At 38.2% G+C, this 19966-nt stretch overlaps 1 protein-coding gene across 5 annotated transcripts in view; it reads right to left on the bottom strand.

Moving 5' to 3' along the window:
- Positions 1–5747: 5747 nt before the first annotated feature.
- FRS2 (fibroblast growth factor receptor substrate 2) overlaps positions 5748–19966 on the bottom strand; it is a 108598-nt gene continuing 94379 nt past the window's right edge. For all 5 annotated transcript variants that reach the window (XM_032170712.2, XM_058424979.1, XM_058424978.1 and 2 more), the window contains 5 exons: positions 15768–15859; positions 14353–14539; positions 13441–13599; positions 12608–12771; positions 5748–10909 (listed from right to left, as the gene is read on the bottom strand). In XM_032170712.2, coding sequence (XP_032026603.1) covers positions 9959–10909; positions 12608–12771; positions 13441–13599; positions 14353–14539; positions 15768–15833 — 1527 coding nt within the window. In that variant the 5' untranslated portion in view covers positions 15834–15859 and the 3' untranslated portion in view covers positions 5748–9958. The remainder of the gene's footprint in view (positions 10910–12607; positions 12772–13440; positions 13600–14352; positions 14540–15767; positions 15860–19966) is intronic.

The following is a 19966-nucleotide window of genomic DNA, read 5'->3' as shown; positions in this document are numbered from 1 at the left end:
ACTGAGTATTACAGAAAAAGACTTCCTTTTCTCTTACTGAATTTTCAAACTTTATTTCTAACTGGACGTTGACTGCCCAGGATAAGGTCTTGTGAACTGACAGAGACATTTATAGTATTTTATCTTTGCCCTATTTACTCATTTACAGGAATTTTTGCATTTCGGTCTTTTTTTTTTTCACTCCAATAGTAGAGACGTCATATTAGTCTTTGTTTATAATAAGCTGAAATATTTGGGACTGATCTTGATGACTGCCAAAACACCCATACATGCAGACATCAAGATCAGTCCCAAATATTTCAGTTTATTATAGACAAACAGTTTTCTACTTTCTCTAAGTTGACGGATGTGTAAAAATTTGTTCTCTAAAAAATTTTTCTGTCATCTACTGATACCCTCTTTTCTCCCTTTGACTAACTGATCACTTAAGCTCCTCGGCAGGGCGCGGTGGCTCACGCCTGTAATCCCAGCACTTTGGGAGGCCAAGGCGGGCGGATCACCTGAGGTCAGGAGTTGGAGACCAGCTTGGCCAACATGGTGAAACCCTGTCTCTACTGAAAATACAAAAATTAGCCGGGCGTGGTGTGCAAGCCCGTAATCCCAGCTACTCAGGAGGCTGAGGCAGGAGAATTGCTTCAACCTGGGAGGCAGAGGTTGCAGTGAGCCGAGATCACGCTGCTACACTCCAGCCTGGGCAACAGAGCGAAACTCTGTCTCAAAAAAAAAAAAAAAAAAAGCTCCTGGATTTTTCTTTTTCTGTTTTGTTTTTTTTAGAGATGGGGTCTCCTATGTTGCCCAGGCTGGCCTGGAACTCCTGGGCTCAAGCAATCTTCCTGCCTTGGTCTCCTGAGTAGCTGGGGTCTCCTGGATTTTTGACATTGCTAACATTAACAGGAATTTTCAATTTTTTAGTTGTTTCTACCCTTCAGATTTCCTCTAAGTGGGTTGATTTCCACCAGGGGTTGGCAAGCTGTGAGGAGTCAAACCCAGCCTGCCAATTGTTTTTGTATGGCCTAAGAGCTAAGAATAGTTTCTACATTTTTAAGTGGTTGAAAGAAATAAAAAATTTCCTGACACATGAAAATATTGTGAAATTAATATTTCAGTGTCCGTAAAGCTTCGTTGGAATCCATGGGCATACCCATACATATTTACTCTGTCACAATACAATAGCAGAGTTATGTGGCAGAGGTGAGTAGTCATGATAGGTTGTATGGGCCCACAAAACCTAAAACATGTATTATCTAATTCTTTACAGAAAAAGTTTCCTGACCCTGGTTTACAGTATTCCTCAGGTCCAACGTGAAAAGGGGAGTTGAGGCTGGACAAATTGTTATTTTAAATCTCCCAAGAGTTTTCTGTTCTTCGTAGGAAAACTTGGTCTTCTTTCAGGAAATGTACTTTCCTAGGCAGATCCCAAATCGCATTCTGGAATGAGAAGATTCACAATAAAAAACTAAGATGCCTGCACAATATTGAAAAAGGTTGTTTTTATTGTGGGCAAAATTACATACCTGGAGATATTTATTATGTCCTCTGGTAGGCAAGCCTGAGACTGTGTGTGATGGGGAAACCAATGACTGCTCCCTGCTGGGCTTTGAATGTAACCAGAGGCATGTGAATGGGGAGAAGGAGGCAGGCCCTGCCACCTTGTGGAACTGAGGCTAGAGGTAGCCAGGAAGAGATCCTATGATGCGACCCTTGGAAATGTGTACTTTCTCCATTGCATCTTTTGACCCTTCCTTCTTTCCTACTTCCCCTTCCTTTGATGACACCTCTACACCTAGAGGCTAAACACTCAGCTTTTAGACCCAGACTATATGAGTTTGAATTTCAACCATTTTACATACTAGCTTTGTAGTCTTGGGTGGGTTTCACAGGCTCTTTAAATCAGTTCATTGAAGGCCATTCAGAGCGTGATCAATGTGCTGGCTTACCAAAAACTGTCTCTTTTAGCTGTTTATACTTTTTTTTTTTTTTTTGAGATGGAGTTTCACTCTGTCGCTCAGGCTGGAGTGCAGTGGCATGATCTCAGCTCACTGCAACCTCTGCCTCCTGGGTTCAAGCAATTCTCCTGCCTCAGCCTCCCAAATAGCTGGGACTACAGGCATGCACTACCACAGCTGGCTAATTTTTGTATTTTTAGTAGAGACAGGGTTTAACCATGTTGGCCAGGCTGGTCTCGAACTTCTGACCTCAAGCAATCTGCCCACCTCAGCCTCCCAAAGTGCTGGGATTACAGGCATGAGCCACCATGCCTATACCACTGCCACCTCTGCCCCGATTTTTCCTCCACCCTGTCTCCGATAGGAAACAGGCATCCCACCACACCACTAATATGCGGGGTTTTGCCATGTTTCTTAGGCTGGTCTTGAACTCCTGAGTTCATGCGATCTGCCCACCTTGGCCTCCCAAAGTGCTGGAATTACAGGCAGAAGCCACTGCGCCCAGTCTATTTATACACTTTATAGTAATTTGTATTAGATAGGTTACAGGGCCTACGGAGATAGTGAGACCTTGGGAATCCATGTTTCTGTGATTAAACACGTTGTGTGACTTTCTCCTGGTTCATCTTCTGTCCTCTACTCTCTAGTCCCTTGGTCTTGGCTTCTCTTAGTTAACCCTTCCTCCTCCCTCAAAGTCTCTGTGACCCTCTCCTCTCTATGACCCTGTGTCCTCCTCTCTCTTCCCCTTGGTATAATTTGGCTTTCAGTGAGTTGGCTTTTTGTTAACTGGTCAGCTTCCAGTTATATAATTTCTCTGTGCCTCAATTTCCTTTTGTGTAAAATGGAGATAATTATCACAGATTAAATAGCTTAGAACAGTGCCTGTTTAGCTTAGCTATTGTTATCATTAAATTCCAAGTCTTCTAATAGGCTTTATAAATATAGTAGCCGAGGTTGGGTATGCTTGGCATGATACGGAAGTAGGAAAGCACTGTAGCATACCATTATTTGATGGCTAGAGGTGATTTGGGAGCAAAGGTAGATTCATTATCTGGCGTGAAGTAACTGGCGGAAGTGGCAAACCACCACCAGAACAGAGTTATGGGACTTGTCAACATTCCTCAGGAACACTTAGAATACCTGGGGAAGGAAACCAAATAAAGGACCAGGAGTCCAGAGTCACATTGAGTTGGGTCCATCCAGACATCTACTGTTTGGGTAGTAGGGAGAAGGTTAGAAGACTTGATATTCCTCCTGTTGCAGACCGTGATAGTTTGTACACAGGAACCAGTCTGTGGAGCACACTTAGAGGAGCACTTAAAAAAAAACCAAAAAAAAAACAGGGTCTCATTATATTGCCCAGGCTGGACCACAGTGGCACAATCACAGTTCATTGCAGCCTCAACTTCCCAGGCTTAATCTATCCTCCTGCCTCAGTCTCTTGAGTAGCTGAGACTACAAGCACACACCACCACGCCAGTTGATTTTTGTATTTTTTCATAGAAACAGGTTTTCACCATGTTGCCCAGGCTGGTCTCAAACTTCTGGGCTGAAATGATCCACCCTCCTCAGCCTCCCAAAGTGCTGGGATTATGGGCATGAGCCACCACGCCCAGCCCCCAAATATATTTTAAATCTCAGTGAACTGACACCATCAACCATCTCAGTCACCCAAACCAGACAACTGGGGGTCATCCTTGACCCCTCCATTTCTGTCATTCCCCTTATCAATCAGAGGTGTTAATTCTTCCTCCTTTAGGCCCTCTGTTACATTGGTGGCCCTGAATAAACTACACTTTTGATGTTCATGCTTTTATATGAGCCACTGTAATTCAACAAAATACAACAGAATTGACATTGTGCCAGTTCTGGGCTTAGGCCTCAAGAAAGCCTAGCAGCATCTACTTTTGTGCTCTTGGGAACCCTAAGCTGCCATGTAAGAAGACCACATGAAGAAAGACCCAAGACTAAATGGAAGAAAACTAAGGAACACAGCTGACAGCTATAAGTTCCAGACATGACCTAGTGGAACTGGTCCAGCCAGCCCTCAGCTGCTTGCACCATACTAGCATAGGCACAAAACATGTGAGGAAGCCAGGCCTCCAGACATCATATGAGATGAGCCATCTCTGCTGTGCCCTGCCCATCCCGATCTATAGCAACTTGAGACATTAAATGATTGCTGCTTTAAGCCACTAAATTTTAGGGTGGTTTGTTGCACAGCAGTAAACAATCTAAACAGTCCTTTAACAATGCCTTTGAATACGGATTTATCAGATCTGGCTCCATTTCTGAAAAAGCCTCTTAACCAGTCTCCCTGCTTTATTAAAATACCGTAGGGCCAGCTACTTGGGAGGCAGAGCCAGGAGAATGGCATGAACCTGGGAGGGGGAGCTTGCAGTGAGCCGAGATTGCACCACTGCACTCCATCCAGCCTGGGCAACAGGGAGAGACTCCATCTCAAAAAAACAAAAAAAAAATACTGTGCCCTTCATGTATCCATGTTGTCAGAGTAATCTTTCTAAACTATTATTTTTCTGGTGTTTAAAATTCTTCAAGTTCTCTTACCTAATTTAAACAAAAAACTCCTTAGGATTCTGTGATGTTTCTCATTTCTCTTTTCTTCTGTATTCCCCAACCCTGCCTTTGCTCTCCATACGCTTAGTCATTTGGAACCTCTTGCAACCACTGAATGTCATGATCTTTCTATACCTCTGTGCCTTTGCACATGCTATCCCTTCTCCCTAAGACATCCTCTCTAAGCTACAAAGACTTTCAATAAACCACCTCAGAGATCACCCCCTCCAAGAAGCTTTGCTTGAAAACCTCCACCCCTAGGCTGAGTTGGATGCCTTTCCTTTGTGTGTCTTTATCATGCCAGTTACATCAATCATTTGTGGACATGTCCATCTCCTTCATTGTTTAAATAATTTCCATCTTGACCTGTACTCAACTAAGGCTTTGCAATGTCACTCAGTGGCTAAAAACAGGTTTGAAGTCCCAGAGCTGAGAACTACTATTTGGAATGATCACACAGCTAAAACTGTGAGAAAGCCTGTCAAATAGTTACAATTTCATTTTGATATGTTCATTTTGAAAATGGAGGCAGTGATATGAGACTAGGAAAGAAAATGTCACAAAGTTTCAAGTAGTATGTGAAATATAAATACAATAAAACTTTAAGTAGATATCCAACCAAACGTTTTATTGGGGTTTTATTGCAATCTACTTTCAGCAATAAGGGGAAAGTGAGCATGAAAAGAACTCCAATCAGACTTTATTCAACAAAGCAGCTTTTCATGAATGCTTCAGGTCAGTGTATGATCAGCTCAGCTTCCAGTATCAACTTGAGTACCTCATCATGGATATTTATGCTAGAATGACAACAGTAAGGCATTGCAAAATCCAAAGTCATCTAATATTAAACCATATTTTACATAATTTGTAGGACAGTATACTAATACTCTACAATAAATAAGGATTTAAAAATGTGTTGCTTAGCCCTTGTTGAACTAAATTCAATTACTAGCTTATTCTAAGTACTCCAGTTAATAAACGTTTGATTGTAAAGAACTCTGACTTCTCCAAAGATAAAAAAAATCAGTTATTTGTCATGACAAAAATTAAGCTTAAAAAGCACATTCACACTTGTCCTTAAAAGCATGTTTACATCATATATGAGAGAACTTTTCATGCCTGATGACATGGCTTATACGGCAAAAAACAGTCATATGCAAAGGACAACTAGAGGGCAATCATCCCATCCCCACTTCCTCCAAAAAGCCACACGCGGCCTCAGTGTAAAAGTTATATTTTATTGCCATGCTACAAAATGTATGAAGTTGGCACTGATAGGGAGAAATAGAGAACAAAGGGTGGGAAGGGATAGAGGGCAAATTATGTTGTTACATATACAACAAGGTTTTATTTTAATTAACAGTGGTTACGTTTTGCCAATATTAAAAATGCAAACCAAAATTTAAAATGCTGATCTGAAACAGCATTAAGATACAATTTATGCATCGTACAGTATCACTTGTCTTTTATTAGAGAAATATGGAATGTTTATAAAAGAAATTAACCATGGGGGTAAAATTCATATTTCATATACAATTTGGCAATGGTAGTCCCACTGTTAGACAATTTTTTATAAAAGAAAAAATTAAAAATCTAATAAGCTACCTTTATACAAAGTTGCTATATTTATGCCTTTACGTAGGAAAAAAACATTTATAATGCAAATTAGGACATACAATAGTCTTACAATATTATACAATGTAATGAAAATAAAACATAACACACAGTTTGTCCTTTATAAAATGTATATTTTGCATTACTAATGCAAATGTGGCACACTGGTGACTACTGTACTATTTATACCAGTCTGTTTCCATGCTATAACTGTCCAATTGCCATAGAACTGCAATTATAATGATGCTACAAAAGAACTGTGTTATACCCCAAAAAAATGAGGAAGTAGGGATGGGGGATGGGGAACAGGGATGTAAAGAACAGGAAAGATAGATAGGGTGCTGGTTTGGGCAGAGTATACTGTGGTATGTCATAAAATATTTGTTAATTTTTCAAGCCAAAAACATTTTCTTTACATTCTGTAATTTCGTACCAATGCCTTTATTCAAATTTGGCAAACATCAAGGAAAAGGTAATTAGTACCATATACCTCACACATCAGAAATACGAATGAGATGCCAATACATCAGTTACTTGTGAATGATGTCTCTGATGGTATGTCTATTTCAAGAATATATGTATTTATACACACACACTACACATTGCACAAAACATTTGGGCATTATAGGTTAGGAATAGCACAGGGGGAATTGGGAAGTACTTTTTCATCTGTTAAAACCTTTACCTTGAGGCAAAAATATGGCAACACATTGTTGGGAAATTATGAAAACATAAGGCCCCTGTCCCATTTTTAATAGAACATTATTGAGGTACATTTTTATATGCTGTGCCACAGTTTTGGGGAGGGGGAGGAGATAAACACTAGCTTGACTTGTTCTATTTATAACATTGAACGCTGGAGAGGGTCAACATTAGCATCTATAAAAACAAAGATTGCTTGGCAAATTTTCCTAAGTCCCAGATATGATGTATTCTGGATATACTGGGAAGTGAAAAGCTTTTTGCTGAATCTTCAAGAGTAAAGTGCATATCTCATCACTCCACAGCAGCAGTAAATAAAAGGAACTATCTGCCAGTCTTCCTGGAGGGAGGGAAGGCACCATATTTTCATTTTTAAAAGATGAAACTGGGAAATAAAACACACTAAGAAAAAACACAGGTAATACCAGTATCAGTTTCCAACCCTGGCATGGGATAGATGCTGTTATGATTTGTATGGATAAAACAGTATTCTATTTGGAGGGAAAACATTAACAATGATATTTCCAAAACCAAAAAGAAGGATCACATGGTCTACCAACAGAATTATCTAAAATTAGATCTGCCTCAGAAAATCTGAGATATATGGCCACAATTATACGCTAATAAAATATTAATATTTCATTCTAAAATGCACCTAGTAATAGGTACATCCTTCCAGGACACAGCTTAATGCCCATTACTAAACTACTGCAAAGGACAAGTAGTATTCTAAATTACCTTTTATTAAATAGGAACACAAGTGATTTCTAGAAAATATCTAGAAATTAACACCAGTTGTATATATCTTCCTAATACTCTTATAGTACCTAAAATCAAATTCTTAGCAGACAAATTGGTCCCATTTTCCTTTTTAAAGCACATAGTATTTAAAGCATAAACTGTAATGATTATATTGGAGTTATCTAAAAAAAATAAAAACTAATTAGAATCCGGGGGAAACAATGAAAAGGATGACGGAAAGAGAATAAAGTATCTAACCTCCAAAATGAATAAATAGATCAGCCCTTTCATTTGGAGATTAATGTTCTGCCTTGACTGGTTGTTTCAGAAAAAACTATGTGCAATGGTTCCATCATAATTCTTATTCCACATTACAAAAACTATTACATAAATTTGGCACAATTAGCAATTTATTCAGAAGAAAGGATAAGTGGAACAATATATTAAAAATGGAACCTGCATCACGGAAACTGCACACCTATACCACTGCTCTCTTTTAAGAGAACAGTGAACACTTTAATAAGCACCAAGTTCACAGGGGAACAAAAGGGGGAAAAGAAAATTCTGCTATGCACATAGAATGATAAAATACACTGATATTGATTTATAATAAACACACTAAAAATGGCACTGAAAACGATAAAGACACCTTTAATAATTTATTTTCTTTATAATGATCCCACTCTATTGTTCTCCTAATCCATCATTGTCCTATGATTCGGTTACTGAATAGGTTGGATGCTAATATGACTAAAACTTTTTCATGCTAAATTAACCTTAGTTATATCTGGTAGATCCAGATCATAATCTCAAACTTCCTCATATTTAGAGAAAATAGTAAAATATTTTGCAAGGTTACCTAACCTTTTCCACTCTACCTTCTCTCGTATTCTTAGTGTTCAGGAAATTGGAACATCTTTGATTTTCCAAGAGTTTGACATATGGAGACTCTTCAGTTTATATAAACTTTAATTCATTTTAAATCCTAAATTATGATACAATCTCATTGCTACAAGACTTCCACCGTACCTGCTATGCTGGCAACAATATTAATATTTCATGGAAATCAAAGGATAATCAAAGATCCAGCTACAAGTAAAAGGACAGCAGAGCTGAGGAACACTAGAGTGGACAGAGTACAACTGCAGCGTGTAGCTGGGGGAATTACTGCTAAAGTGCTGGGGAAGAGTGCCCACAGAGAAAACACGGTACACCTTGAGGGAACTTTGCATGTTAAAAGTATCTTCCTTTTTTTCTCAGTTTGCTAAAGAGATCACCTATGGACACAAGTAAATTTAGAATTGAGAGAATGTTTTTATCAACTTGAAAAGTAAACAGCATATAAATAAATACTGGACAAGGGCAACCCTGTTATAGAATAACAGTAAGTTCCAAATGAACCTTCAAAACCATAATTTGACAAAAATGCAAACTAAACAACAATGAACACATAATCCAATTTCAAAACTATATACAAACTCAAACATTTTAAATTGAAAAGGACATAAGGCAACAAAATAAGACATCCCAAACACCAAAGAAAAAAACTGAAGATAAATGGAAACTTAATGGCACAAATGCCTCCAGAAAACAATGTGTTGTCAATAATCTATAGGAGAAAAACTTTCAAGAGATTGTGGTTCAGATTTTCAAACGTTTTTGGGTAAAGTGACCTGAGACTGATTCTTGAGCCTATTATATCTGGACATGCCCTTCAAATGACATCATGAGATGAGTAAATAGAAAATCTTGTCTCCTTCCTGCCTTTCAGTGCACCAACAGCAAACCATACTCATGGACACAGCCCGCTTTCTAGTAACACTGAAGGCAAAGGAGCTGACTGGTATAAGAGGAGGTGTGGTACTTCTGTTTCCTTTACATATGTTTTGGCTCAAGTCAAAAAGCCATTAATTAATGAAATAAAGGATTCCTCATGTTACATGCTGGAGGCCACATACTGTGAACACTGAATCTACGAGCATTACTTTCAAAGCCTATAGTTACCTGTTAGCAATGCACATTGTCAAGAGGCTTTATAAAAAGTTTTAAAAGCCAACCATGACTTAGACATAAAAGATATGCGTTAAGTCCAGAATATTGATAAAAATCAACCAGCATGTCATTTACTTCAACTCTCATTTTAAATAGGCACTGTGAAAACGGGAATGCTGCTGTACAACGAGTAGTATATAATGAAATTAGTGTTAAGGAGTACCTGCTCTACATTAATTCCCTTTAGTTAAAGATGCACATGAAATATTCAGAAAAAAATTTATCAGTCTATAAAACGAGTTAGTGTTTAGAAATGAAAATGAAGCACTTGCATCTTCATTTTTAAAAACTTCACAAAGGTGCAAACAACATAATGCTTCCCAGGCTCACATGGGCAGATCAGTACTATTGTGTCTAGTTTTCCTAGATGTACCATCATCTCGTGGCAGTGCTTTCTGCAAATTTGACATAGCAGCAGTTCTCTCGATGTCTATCACGGCATACAGCTCTGTGCGCCTGGTAGGGGTTTGTGGAAGGGGAGTTGTAGGCGTTTTTGGAGTCTGAGGGTTGTCAGAGTCACTGCCACCTTCCAAGTCAACCTGTATGTAATTAAGCTGCCTGTGTTCTAAACTTGGGCGTCTGATATCAAAGTTAAAGACTGTTGGTGTACAGTCCCGACGCCTTGAATATTCTATTTTGTGAGCACTTGCCGGCACTGTTACATTCTCTGTATTTACATAGTTATGCATTGGATCTAGATTATTATGGTAGCCATTTAGAGATGGGGTCTTTGGTCCTACATTGTCATCTTCATCCCTACTTAGCTTGCGGGCTTCCCAAACAGGAGGCAAAGATGGTAGATTTTCATAGTTTAATAATGCAGTTCTTCTCTGAGCTGAGTTGTTGATATTCTGGGTATCTGAGGTACTGGTGGATGTCAGACGACCTCTCCTGACCCCTGAGGCACTAGGGATAGACAGCCCATTTATATTTTCATACACCAGTTTGTTAACAGAGGGTGCATCTCTTCGTTCATCACTGTCATAGCCAGTGTCCCATTCTGTGTTATTTGCTCCACTTCCACTAACTTGATCTCTTCCAAGTTGCTCCAGTTTCTCTTTTTCCATTAATTGCTTTTGAACAGGGGTTGGCCCTAAAACAAATTTGACTCCTTCAGGTTCAAGAAGAATCTGAGGATCCCTGTCCTCGATACTACTTGGTTCTTCTTTTGGTGTGTTGCTTTCAGCATTAGAAACCCTTGCCTCCAATGGAACATGCACACTTGTGCGGTTTTTCCGCTCTTCTTGCACACCTGTAGTGTTGACATAGGTATGTACCTAAAACAAAACAGAAAGTGAATTAGTTAACTTACTTAAAAAAACAAAACTGAAAAAAAGCCTGACCACATCAGTTAATTTTGACAACAGTTAATTTTATTTACTTTCTCTCCAAATGTACTCTTACTTCAAAACTTTTGTACCTATTTTTTTTTATTAATAAAAAGGTGGAAAGAGAAGGAGAAATGTAGAAATGTCTTCCTAATTTGATAAAAGAATAACGACTTTAAAATAACATGCAGGCTGGGCGCAGTGGCCCATGCCTGTAATCCCAGCACTCTGGGACACTGAAGTGGGTGGATCACTTGAGGTTAGGAGTTCGAGACCATCCTGGCCAACATGGTGAAACCCCGTCCCTACTAAAAATACAAAAATTAGCTGGGCGTGGTGGTGAGTGCCTGTAATCCTAGCTACTCTGGAGGCTGAGGCACACGAATCATTTGAGCCCGGGAGGCAGAGGTTGCAGTGAGCCGAGACTGCACCACTACATATCAGCCTGGGCAACAGAGTGAGGCTCCATCTCAAAAAATAAAATAAAATAACATGCAACATTATATTTGATTGTTAAACATGATAAATATTATGTAAAAAATAAAAATCAGGAACAAAATAGGGATTATCATTTTGCTGCTGTTGTAGAGGTTCGACTTGAAATAACGACTTTGAAAAGAGGTAAGTTTATCCTTATTTACTGATGATCTGACTGTATAAGAAGATTAACTCCACTAGATTTAATAAGAGTTCTGTAAAATGCATATATATAAAATAAATGCCACCAAGTAAGAAATTATCACTATTTAGAAAAGCTTAATGGTATTTTGGGGAGATAATATAAAAATATTTACAAGGGTTGGGCGCAGTGGCTCACGCCTGTAATCCCAACACTTTGGGAGGCTGGGGCAGGCGGATCACTTGAGGTCAGGAGTTCAAAACCAGCCTGGCCAACATGGTGAAACCCCGTCTCTACTAAAAATACAAAACAATTAGCTGGATGTGGTGGCCTGCGCCTCTAATCCCAGCTACCTGGGAGGCTGAGGCAGGAGAGCTGCTTGAACCCAGAGGTGGCGGTTGCAGAGAGCTGAGATCATGCCACTGCACTCCAGCCTGGGCGACAGAGCAAGACTCATGTAATTACACTAAATAATATAACAACTCATTATGTAAAGAACACAAAGAAACTTATTTTAAAAACACTAAAAACTTTTTAATGTGACATATGGTTTACAAAACATAAGTATAACTAATTAATACAGAGGTTCCAATCAGATACTTCATTCCACACATGAAAACTAGAATACTTGGGAACACTAAATAACTCCATAACATTAACAGCAAAATCTACCTTCCTACTAGTAGTTCACTGACTATAATGGCTAAAATATGAAAAGCAGCATAAACTCTTAATCCATTGGACGTTCTTATAATGGGAACTGACCATTAGTTATGCCTTTCTTAATCTATAGATGTACCTCTTCTGTGAACCCACAAGCTACTGTAATGGTAAGTTCCCCTGAATATCCACATATATTTGAGCATAAACCAGCAAATATATGCTATTTCCTCTGATTGTTCACTACCAAAGTAATTTACAAACAGATAAAGTTAAACTTCAAGCTGAATAAAATCTTCCAGTATTAGCACAGTGATACCCTAACTCTGAACAATCATTATTGCTGTTACACAGTAGCACATGCTTACTTGTTCCTCAGCCACAAGCAAAGGATGTGTAGATTCTTCCCCTACTGAAGGCAGGCGAGCACTTCCCACGGAAGGATGTCTGCTTGAAGGATGGGATGAAGCATCTCCAAATGAGGGATATCGGGGATATCCATTAGGTAAGTTCTGAGCAGCAAATCCTGGAGCTGAGTTTTTGTTTATTGGTTTAAGGAAAAGGGGGGTGGGGCAGAGAGAATAAAAATGAGTAAGAATCGAATCTGTACTGAGAGGATTACAGGAGGTCTTTCTGACAAGACAGCAGAATCAGAGCACAAATAGTATTACCCCCAACTCCATATTTTACATAGTATGAAATACTGAATGTTTTCATTTTTTAAATATTTGAAGTACTTAGAACTACAGCTGTGTTTTTTTGTTTTGTTTTTGAGACGGAGTCTTGCTATGTTGCCCAGGCTGGAATGCAGTGGCATGATCTCAGCTCACTGCAAGCTCCACCTCCCGGGTTCATGCCATTCTCCTGCCTCAGCCTCCTGAGTAGCTGGGACTACAGGTGCCCGCCACCACGCCCGGCTAATTATTTTGTATTTCTTTAGTAGAGATGGAGTTTCACAGTGTTAGCCAAGATGGTCTCGATCTCCTGACCTCGTGATCTGCCCGCCTCAGCCTCCCAAAGTGCTGGGATTACAGGCGTGAGCCACCACGCCCGGCCTACAGCTGTTTTTAAAAACTGACAACCATTATACTTCTGTTATCCAATGGTGATTTCTAGTGTGTTATTGATTAAATACCCATAATCTATAGCTTACAACTAAACGTCTGTTATTCAAAATGTGAAAAGGAAAAAGGGTACTTACTTGTAGGTGTTCGAGGTGTTCTAGGGACTTCCAATTCTGTCTGATGATTATTTCTTTCTACAACTGGTTCTTCCACCACATTTATACTATTATTTTGCATAATCTCTTGCAACATGTTAAATAATTCTTCTGCACGGGCACACTTAAAGGCAAAGATTCCTACAAATATAAACCAAAAGGGAAAAATAGTTAACATACCTTTAAAAAAAACTATAGGAACACTTGACAAACAGCAGAATTGTAAAGTAAGCATTCTATGCACCAAGAGTAAGAAATCCCTTTTAAATAAATATCTGATAAATTAATGATTGTTCCCTGTTTCAAAACAAACCCCCGCCAAAATTTCATAGAATAATTTTCATTCATCTAAGGGAGATGGCCCAAAACAAAGCTAATGAAATCAAGACCTGCGCACTTACGCTAGTCTGTTTCTTAACAGCAGGGGGAGCCCAACTCACTATTCCAAGGTGATCATTTGCCATATAACAGGCCCCTTGGAAAGTCCCTAGGTGTTTTCCAATTGTTATCTTGTTTAATTATTACAATAACTAAAAGATAGGTATTGCCATTTCCCTTTTATAGAGAAGAAATTTAACATTCAATGGAAGTCCTGTAACTTGTCAAGGCCATTCAAGTAGTAGGTAGTAAAAAAATCAATGATAAAGACACTTAGTCAATTTAGCAGGCCCAATCATTTACTGAAAAATCAAAGTTAACACAAGCCAAAATTTCTCACACAGACAATGTGCTTAATAAACAGTTGATAAATTAATACATAGTATACTATATCTTTTCTTAACAATCTATTTGGGGATTTTTTTCAGAAGAAAAATATTAATTTAATCTTTGTATACAGAATAGCTGAAAAAACAATTTCAAATACAATATTTGGGAAAAAAACAAAGGTTCTACCTTGTCCAGTTTGACACCTTCGACCACTTTCAAAAGAAAAGAGATTCGAGTCATAGCCATAGCGTCGCAGGCAGAGGTAGTGCCATTTTACTGAGTCACGTTTGCGGGTGTATAAAATCAGTTCTGTGTCTGTAAGTTCCATTATGCCAGAACCTAACTCATTCCCATCATCATCCACATTAATGACCTAAAAAAAGAAGGTGACAGTCATGCAAATATGTCACCAATTCGTCAGGAAAATGCATTGTTGCTAATTAGTTATTTGTAATTTGTTAGTCATTCATCAACCAATGTGTGTATCAGGCATGGACTATGTAGCCGTGTAACACCCAGTTCGGATCTGTAAGAAATTTACATTCCCACTGGGGAAACAAAATGTAGAAACACAAAGTCAATACCACAAAATAGTGTATGATTAATTGACAAATGAATGCAACAGAGGCTGCAGAAGGCAGGAACTGTGGTCTAAGGTTGTTGAGACACCTTCATTTAAGAGGAGGAGGGCCTTTAGCTGGACTGCTAGTATAAATAAATTTACACAGAAAATAAAACCAGAGGGGAAATCTAGTGGGTCAGGAGATAAAGGGGACATCATAAAGATACAATGTTAAAGCAGAACAAAAAAAGTACCTTTCAAAGACACCAAAATAGATTGGCATAGAGTTCATATAAGGAAAGGCTTTGTACTGCTGAGCTTCAGAAAACGTCCAAAGACTAAGAGCAGTAGATAACATTTAGGGAGGCGTTACTATTCCCCTGGGAGTAGGAAAAGAGCTTTACATGTATTTAACCCTCATAACAATCCTAGACTACATTGTACAAAAATGGAATTAAGACTCAGTAATAATGTAACCTGCCCAAGGTCACAAAGCTTATAAAGTGACAGACTTACACCTAGGTTTGTGTGATCAAGGCTATTCTTTGTAACAGATAGAGGTCAAATTATCAGACACAAAACAGCTATAGGAGCATTTAGCCTACAGGTAAAATAACACCACACAATTTTAGCAAAGAGGTTAGTGAATGATGAAAGAAGAAGATTAATTTGATGGTGACTACAGGATGAATCAGAGGGTGACTTGAGGTAGAGTCCAGTTAAGAAATCACACAGGCATGCATGAAATAACTGAAAGACAGTGATGAGATTGAAAAGGCACCCAGTAAAATGGCATTTTAAAAACAGTATTACCAGAACGGTATGGCTAATTAGATACAGAGGACCGAAGGAAAACTAAAAAAAATTCCATACTGTAAGAAAATGTTGTCATCGTTTATTAAATCAAGAAAGACAGAGTGGAAAGAAAGGGAAATAGAAGGGTTTGGTGATAAAAGCCAGAAATAAGATATGTTAAGTGAAATAAAAGAAGAACACCCAACTAGGCAGTAAGATACATAACTCAACCAGTTTTACTGACCTTAAACTTGTTCCGATGGTTATCTGGGACAGTGTCTTTATCTGGACAGCTACAGCAGCTACCCATGGCTTCTTCAGAAGACCATGTGTGCACTACATGAAAAATAATTTGGAAAAATTTATTAGATGAAGGATACAAAAACTGTAAACAGAAAAAGACTTTAGAAATCATCTAACACAAACATTATTCTGATGCAGAAAATTAAGTCCAACAAGGTATATGGCTGCAGCTAGATTTTATATAACTAGCTAGTTGATTTTACTCAGTAATAATGAGAATAAATTTTGTGAGGCGTTAATAATGTCAAACAAATCTCAAATTTCTAGTTAAATTTGCAAAGGTCAGTGACCTATTCTAAAATCATCTAAAAAACAAACCAACTTAAGGTCTCATATATAATATTATTTAAATAATTAATTTGTGTTCAAGAGTTAATAATGAAATTAACCCTTTGTGGCTTATCAGGAATTTTATGTCCTTCAAAGACAGAGAGAGAGAAACAGAGAGGGACAGAGACAGAGAGACAGATAGAGAGAGAGAGAGAGACAGACAGAGAGACAGAGACAGACACGCAGGCAGGCAGGCAGGCAGGCAGACGTTATGTTGCCCAAGGCTGGGCTCAAACTCCTGGGCTCAAGTGATCCTCCTGCCTCAGCCTCCTGAGTAGCTGGGACTACAGGACTACGAGGCCTGGCTTGTTCTTTAAATAAAAAATCACCAAAGGGATGGTGAACTTCTGGCTTGGCAGGTATTTTGACTGTTGTTACTCATTGTAGTATCTTTTATGTCTCCATAAGACAAGAGTTCATTGGTAATTAAAACAAAATCAAATTTCGAATAGTGCCTTGGTAAGAGAGAAAGACAACTCAAAATTAAGCAGTAAAGTAACACACAGAATACTGGCAAAACTGATATAGCATGTCTATTTAATACTCCTTTCCCACAGAAGGTTAGACATAAGTGGTTATACACCTGACATTGAATGTTTAAGAACACTCCAACTGAGCAAAGAAAACTCCAAAGCATCACTTACAAATAAGGGAAATAATCAGACAGAATATGACAATATATGAGAAAGGAGGAGGGAAGGAAGCACAGATGCTACAAAACATAACATTACAGACATAAATTTGATTGAAGCTTGTTGAAAATTATTCAGTGGCTCTCCACTATCTTCAGTTTAACAGTATAAACTCTTCAGTATGATAGATCCGATCAGATACAATGTAATCCCTGTCTAACAGATCCAGTCTAGACTCTCTCTGCTCTGTTTCAAGCCCTATTCTTAGTCCTGTCAGAATAAACAAGCTGCAGTTTCCCCAGAGCATCTTGGTCTCTCACATCCTTCCAAGCTGCTCCCTTTCTGCTTCTTTCCTTTCTCAAGATTCAACTCAAAGTGCAGTTCCTCTAGGATGCTTTCCCTGACTCCAAGCAACTAGGCAAGTTATACTATTATGTATGACCATCATGCATATGGTTAACCCAAAGCACCCTGGGCTTCCTAGTATCATAGCATCTATCACACTTTGTACTGAGTAGAAATTGTGGCAGGTGTCTGTTTATCTGTCTTTTTTCCTCCATTGTAAGCCCCTTGCCAGCACGGATGAACCTTACTCATTTTTACATTCCTAGTACCTAACACAATACCTAGCATATAGTAGGTGCTATAGGACCTGCGATTTAAATGGACTGTATTAAACAAATGTGAAGGATCCCTAGCAGGTATAAGTATTAAAAAGATGAAAAAGTGTACTAGCATATAAACCAAAAGTGTATATGATAACATATAATAGTAAAGTTAATTAAGACTCATGATATTTGGTATTTTTGCTTTAACTAATATGCCAGCTAAGTATCACAGTACAAGGACACGTAAGTCACCATATTTGTCTTTGAAGAGCTGTGAGTGTCAAGGGGGAGAGAGAGAGAGAGAGATGTAAATAGATAATGCACTGTGATAAACCTTATATTAGGATATGAGCAGAGTACTGTGGGCACATGAAAGGGAGCAACTAACTTTCTGGTTTAGGCAGGGCAGGAAGCACTATTTGAGCTGGGATTTAAAAGGAGCAGAAACAATGTGCTAAGCAAAATAAAAAGAAATAAGCACCTGAGACAAGACAAAAGTCATGAAGTGTCACATCACATTCAGGAGAAAATGAGGCGTTCAGTATGACTGGACTACAGGGTAGACTGGAAGACAAATGGGGCCCAACCATAAAGCAGCCTGAACAAGCTAGGGACATGTTCCCTAGATTTGAGACTTGATCTTCCAATGAGCTTGAAGATAGCCTGCCTCTAGTGTTCCCACAATAGAATGGCATAACTCTATTGTGGCCTTTATCATACTCTATTGCAATGTTTATCTTTCTGCACCACTTTGCTGTGATCTCTTTAAAGACAGGAAATCTTGTCTTGTTCATTTTCCAGGGCACTAAGCATACCAACTTACACAGCACATATTCTTTTTTTTTTTTTTTTAAATCCCCCGAGATGGAATTTCGCTCTTGTTGCCCAGGCTGGAGTGCTATGGCGTGATCTCGGCTCACTGCAATCTCCGCCCCCCAGGTTCAAGAGATTCTCCTGCCTCAGACATGGCACATATTCTATAAACATTTAATTTTTTTAAAAATGGTAAATGTTTAATATTAATTATAGGATGAGTAATATAAAAAATTTTAAGTAAAGGGATAATTGATAGAGACATTTTTAAAAAGTCTTCTTGAAATTACATATTCATTTTCCCCGACCTCCTTGTGAAATATGAAGAGCTAAAAGATTACTATAGTATGGCTTTTGCCTCAAAAGATGATGCTCCAAAGGAATGTTTTTAAACTTTTTTTTTCTCAAAAGGAGCAGGAAAATCATCCTTCCACTTGGCATCTTCATAAGCTACCTGTTAAGGTAGAACCTCTCGTGCTGGCAGGGATATACAGTCATGAGCCACATAACAATGTTTGGTCGGCAACAGACTACATATATGACAGTGGTTCCCTGAGATTACAAGGGAGCTGAAAAATTCCTGTCAGCTACTGACGCTATAGCTATCACAGCATCACAGTGCAACACATTATTCATGTGTTTGAGATAATGCTGGTATAAAAAAAAACACCTACTGCACTGCCAGTGTATAAAACTATAGCACATTAAATTATGTATAGTACGTAATACTTGATAATGATAAATGACTATGTACTTGGTTTATGTATTTACTATACTATACATCTTACTATTATTTCAGAGTATACTCCTTCTACTTATTAAAAAAAAAATTAACTGTAAAACAGCCTCAGGCAAGTCCTTCAGGAGGTATTCCAGAAGAAGGTGCAGTTTTCCTAGATGATAGCTCCATGTTATTGCCCCTGAAGACTTTCCAGTGGGACAAGATGTAGGAGGAGAACACAGTGATATGGATTATTTTCACCCTGTATAGGCCCATGCTAATGTGTGTGTTTGTGTCTTTGTCTTAGTTTTTAACAGAAGTTTCAAAGGTTAAAAAAAATTAAAAATTTTAAAAACAGAAAAAAAATCTTAAAGGATATAAAAAAAATTTTTGTACTGCTGTAGAATGTGTGTGTCTTAAGCTAAATATTATTATAAGAGTCAAAAAGTTTCAAAAAATTAAAAGGTTATAAAGTAAAAAAGTTATAGTAAGCTAATTTATTATTGAAGAAAAAAGTATTTAAACAAACAGCGTAGCCTAAGTGTACAGTTTTATAAAGCCTACAGTAGTGTACAATAACATTCTAGGCCTTCACATTCACTCACCACCCACTAACCAACTCACCCAAGAGCAACTTCCAGCTCTGTAACCTCCATTCATGGCAAGTGCCTTATACAGGTGTACCATTTTTTTTCTCTTTTATAGTTTTCTTACTGTACCTTTTCTATGTTTAGAAATGCAGATACTTACCATTGTGTTACAACTGCCTATAGTATTCAGTACAGTAATGTTGCTCAGATTTGTAGAGTAGGAGCTATAGGTTATACCATATATCCTAGGTGTATAGTAGGCTATACCATCTAGGTTTGTGTAAGTACACTCTATGACGTTTGCGCAGTGACGAAACTGTCTAATGACACATTTCTCAGAATGTATCTCCACCATTAAGTGATATATGAGTGGCAGTGCAACCTACTTGGGGACTCTATCCACACTGAATGTTTGAGTTCAATACAACAATAATTAATGAAATGCC

The sequence above is a fragment of the Hylobates moloch genome, unplaced genomic scaffold, assembly GCF_009828535.3.
Source record: "Hylobates moloch isolate HMO894 unplaced genomic scaffold, HMol_V3 SCAFFOLD_12, whole genome shotgun sequence".
Lineage (NCBI taxonomy): Eukaryota > Metazoa > Chordata > Mammalia > Primates > Hylobatidae > Hylobates > Hylobates moloch.
The sequence above is the reverse complement of the archived record's forward strand: the minus strand, read 5'-3'. Positions and strand labels throughout refer to the sequence as shown.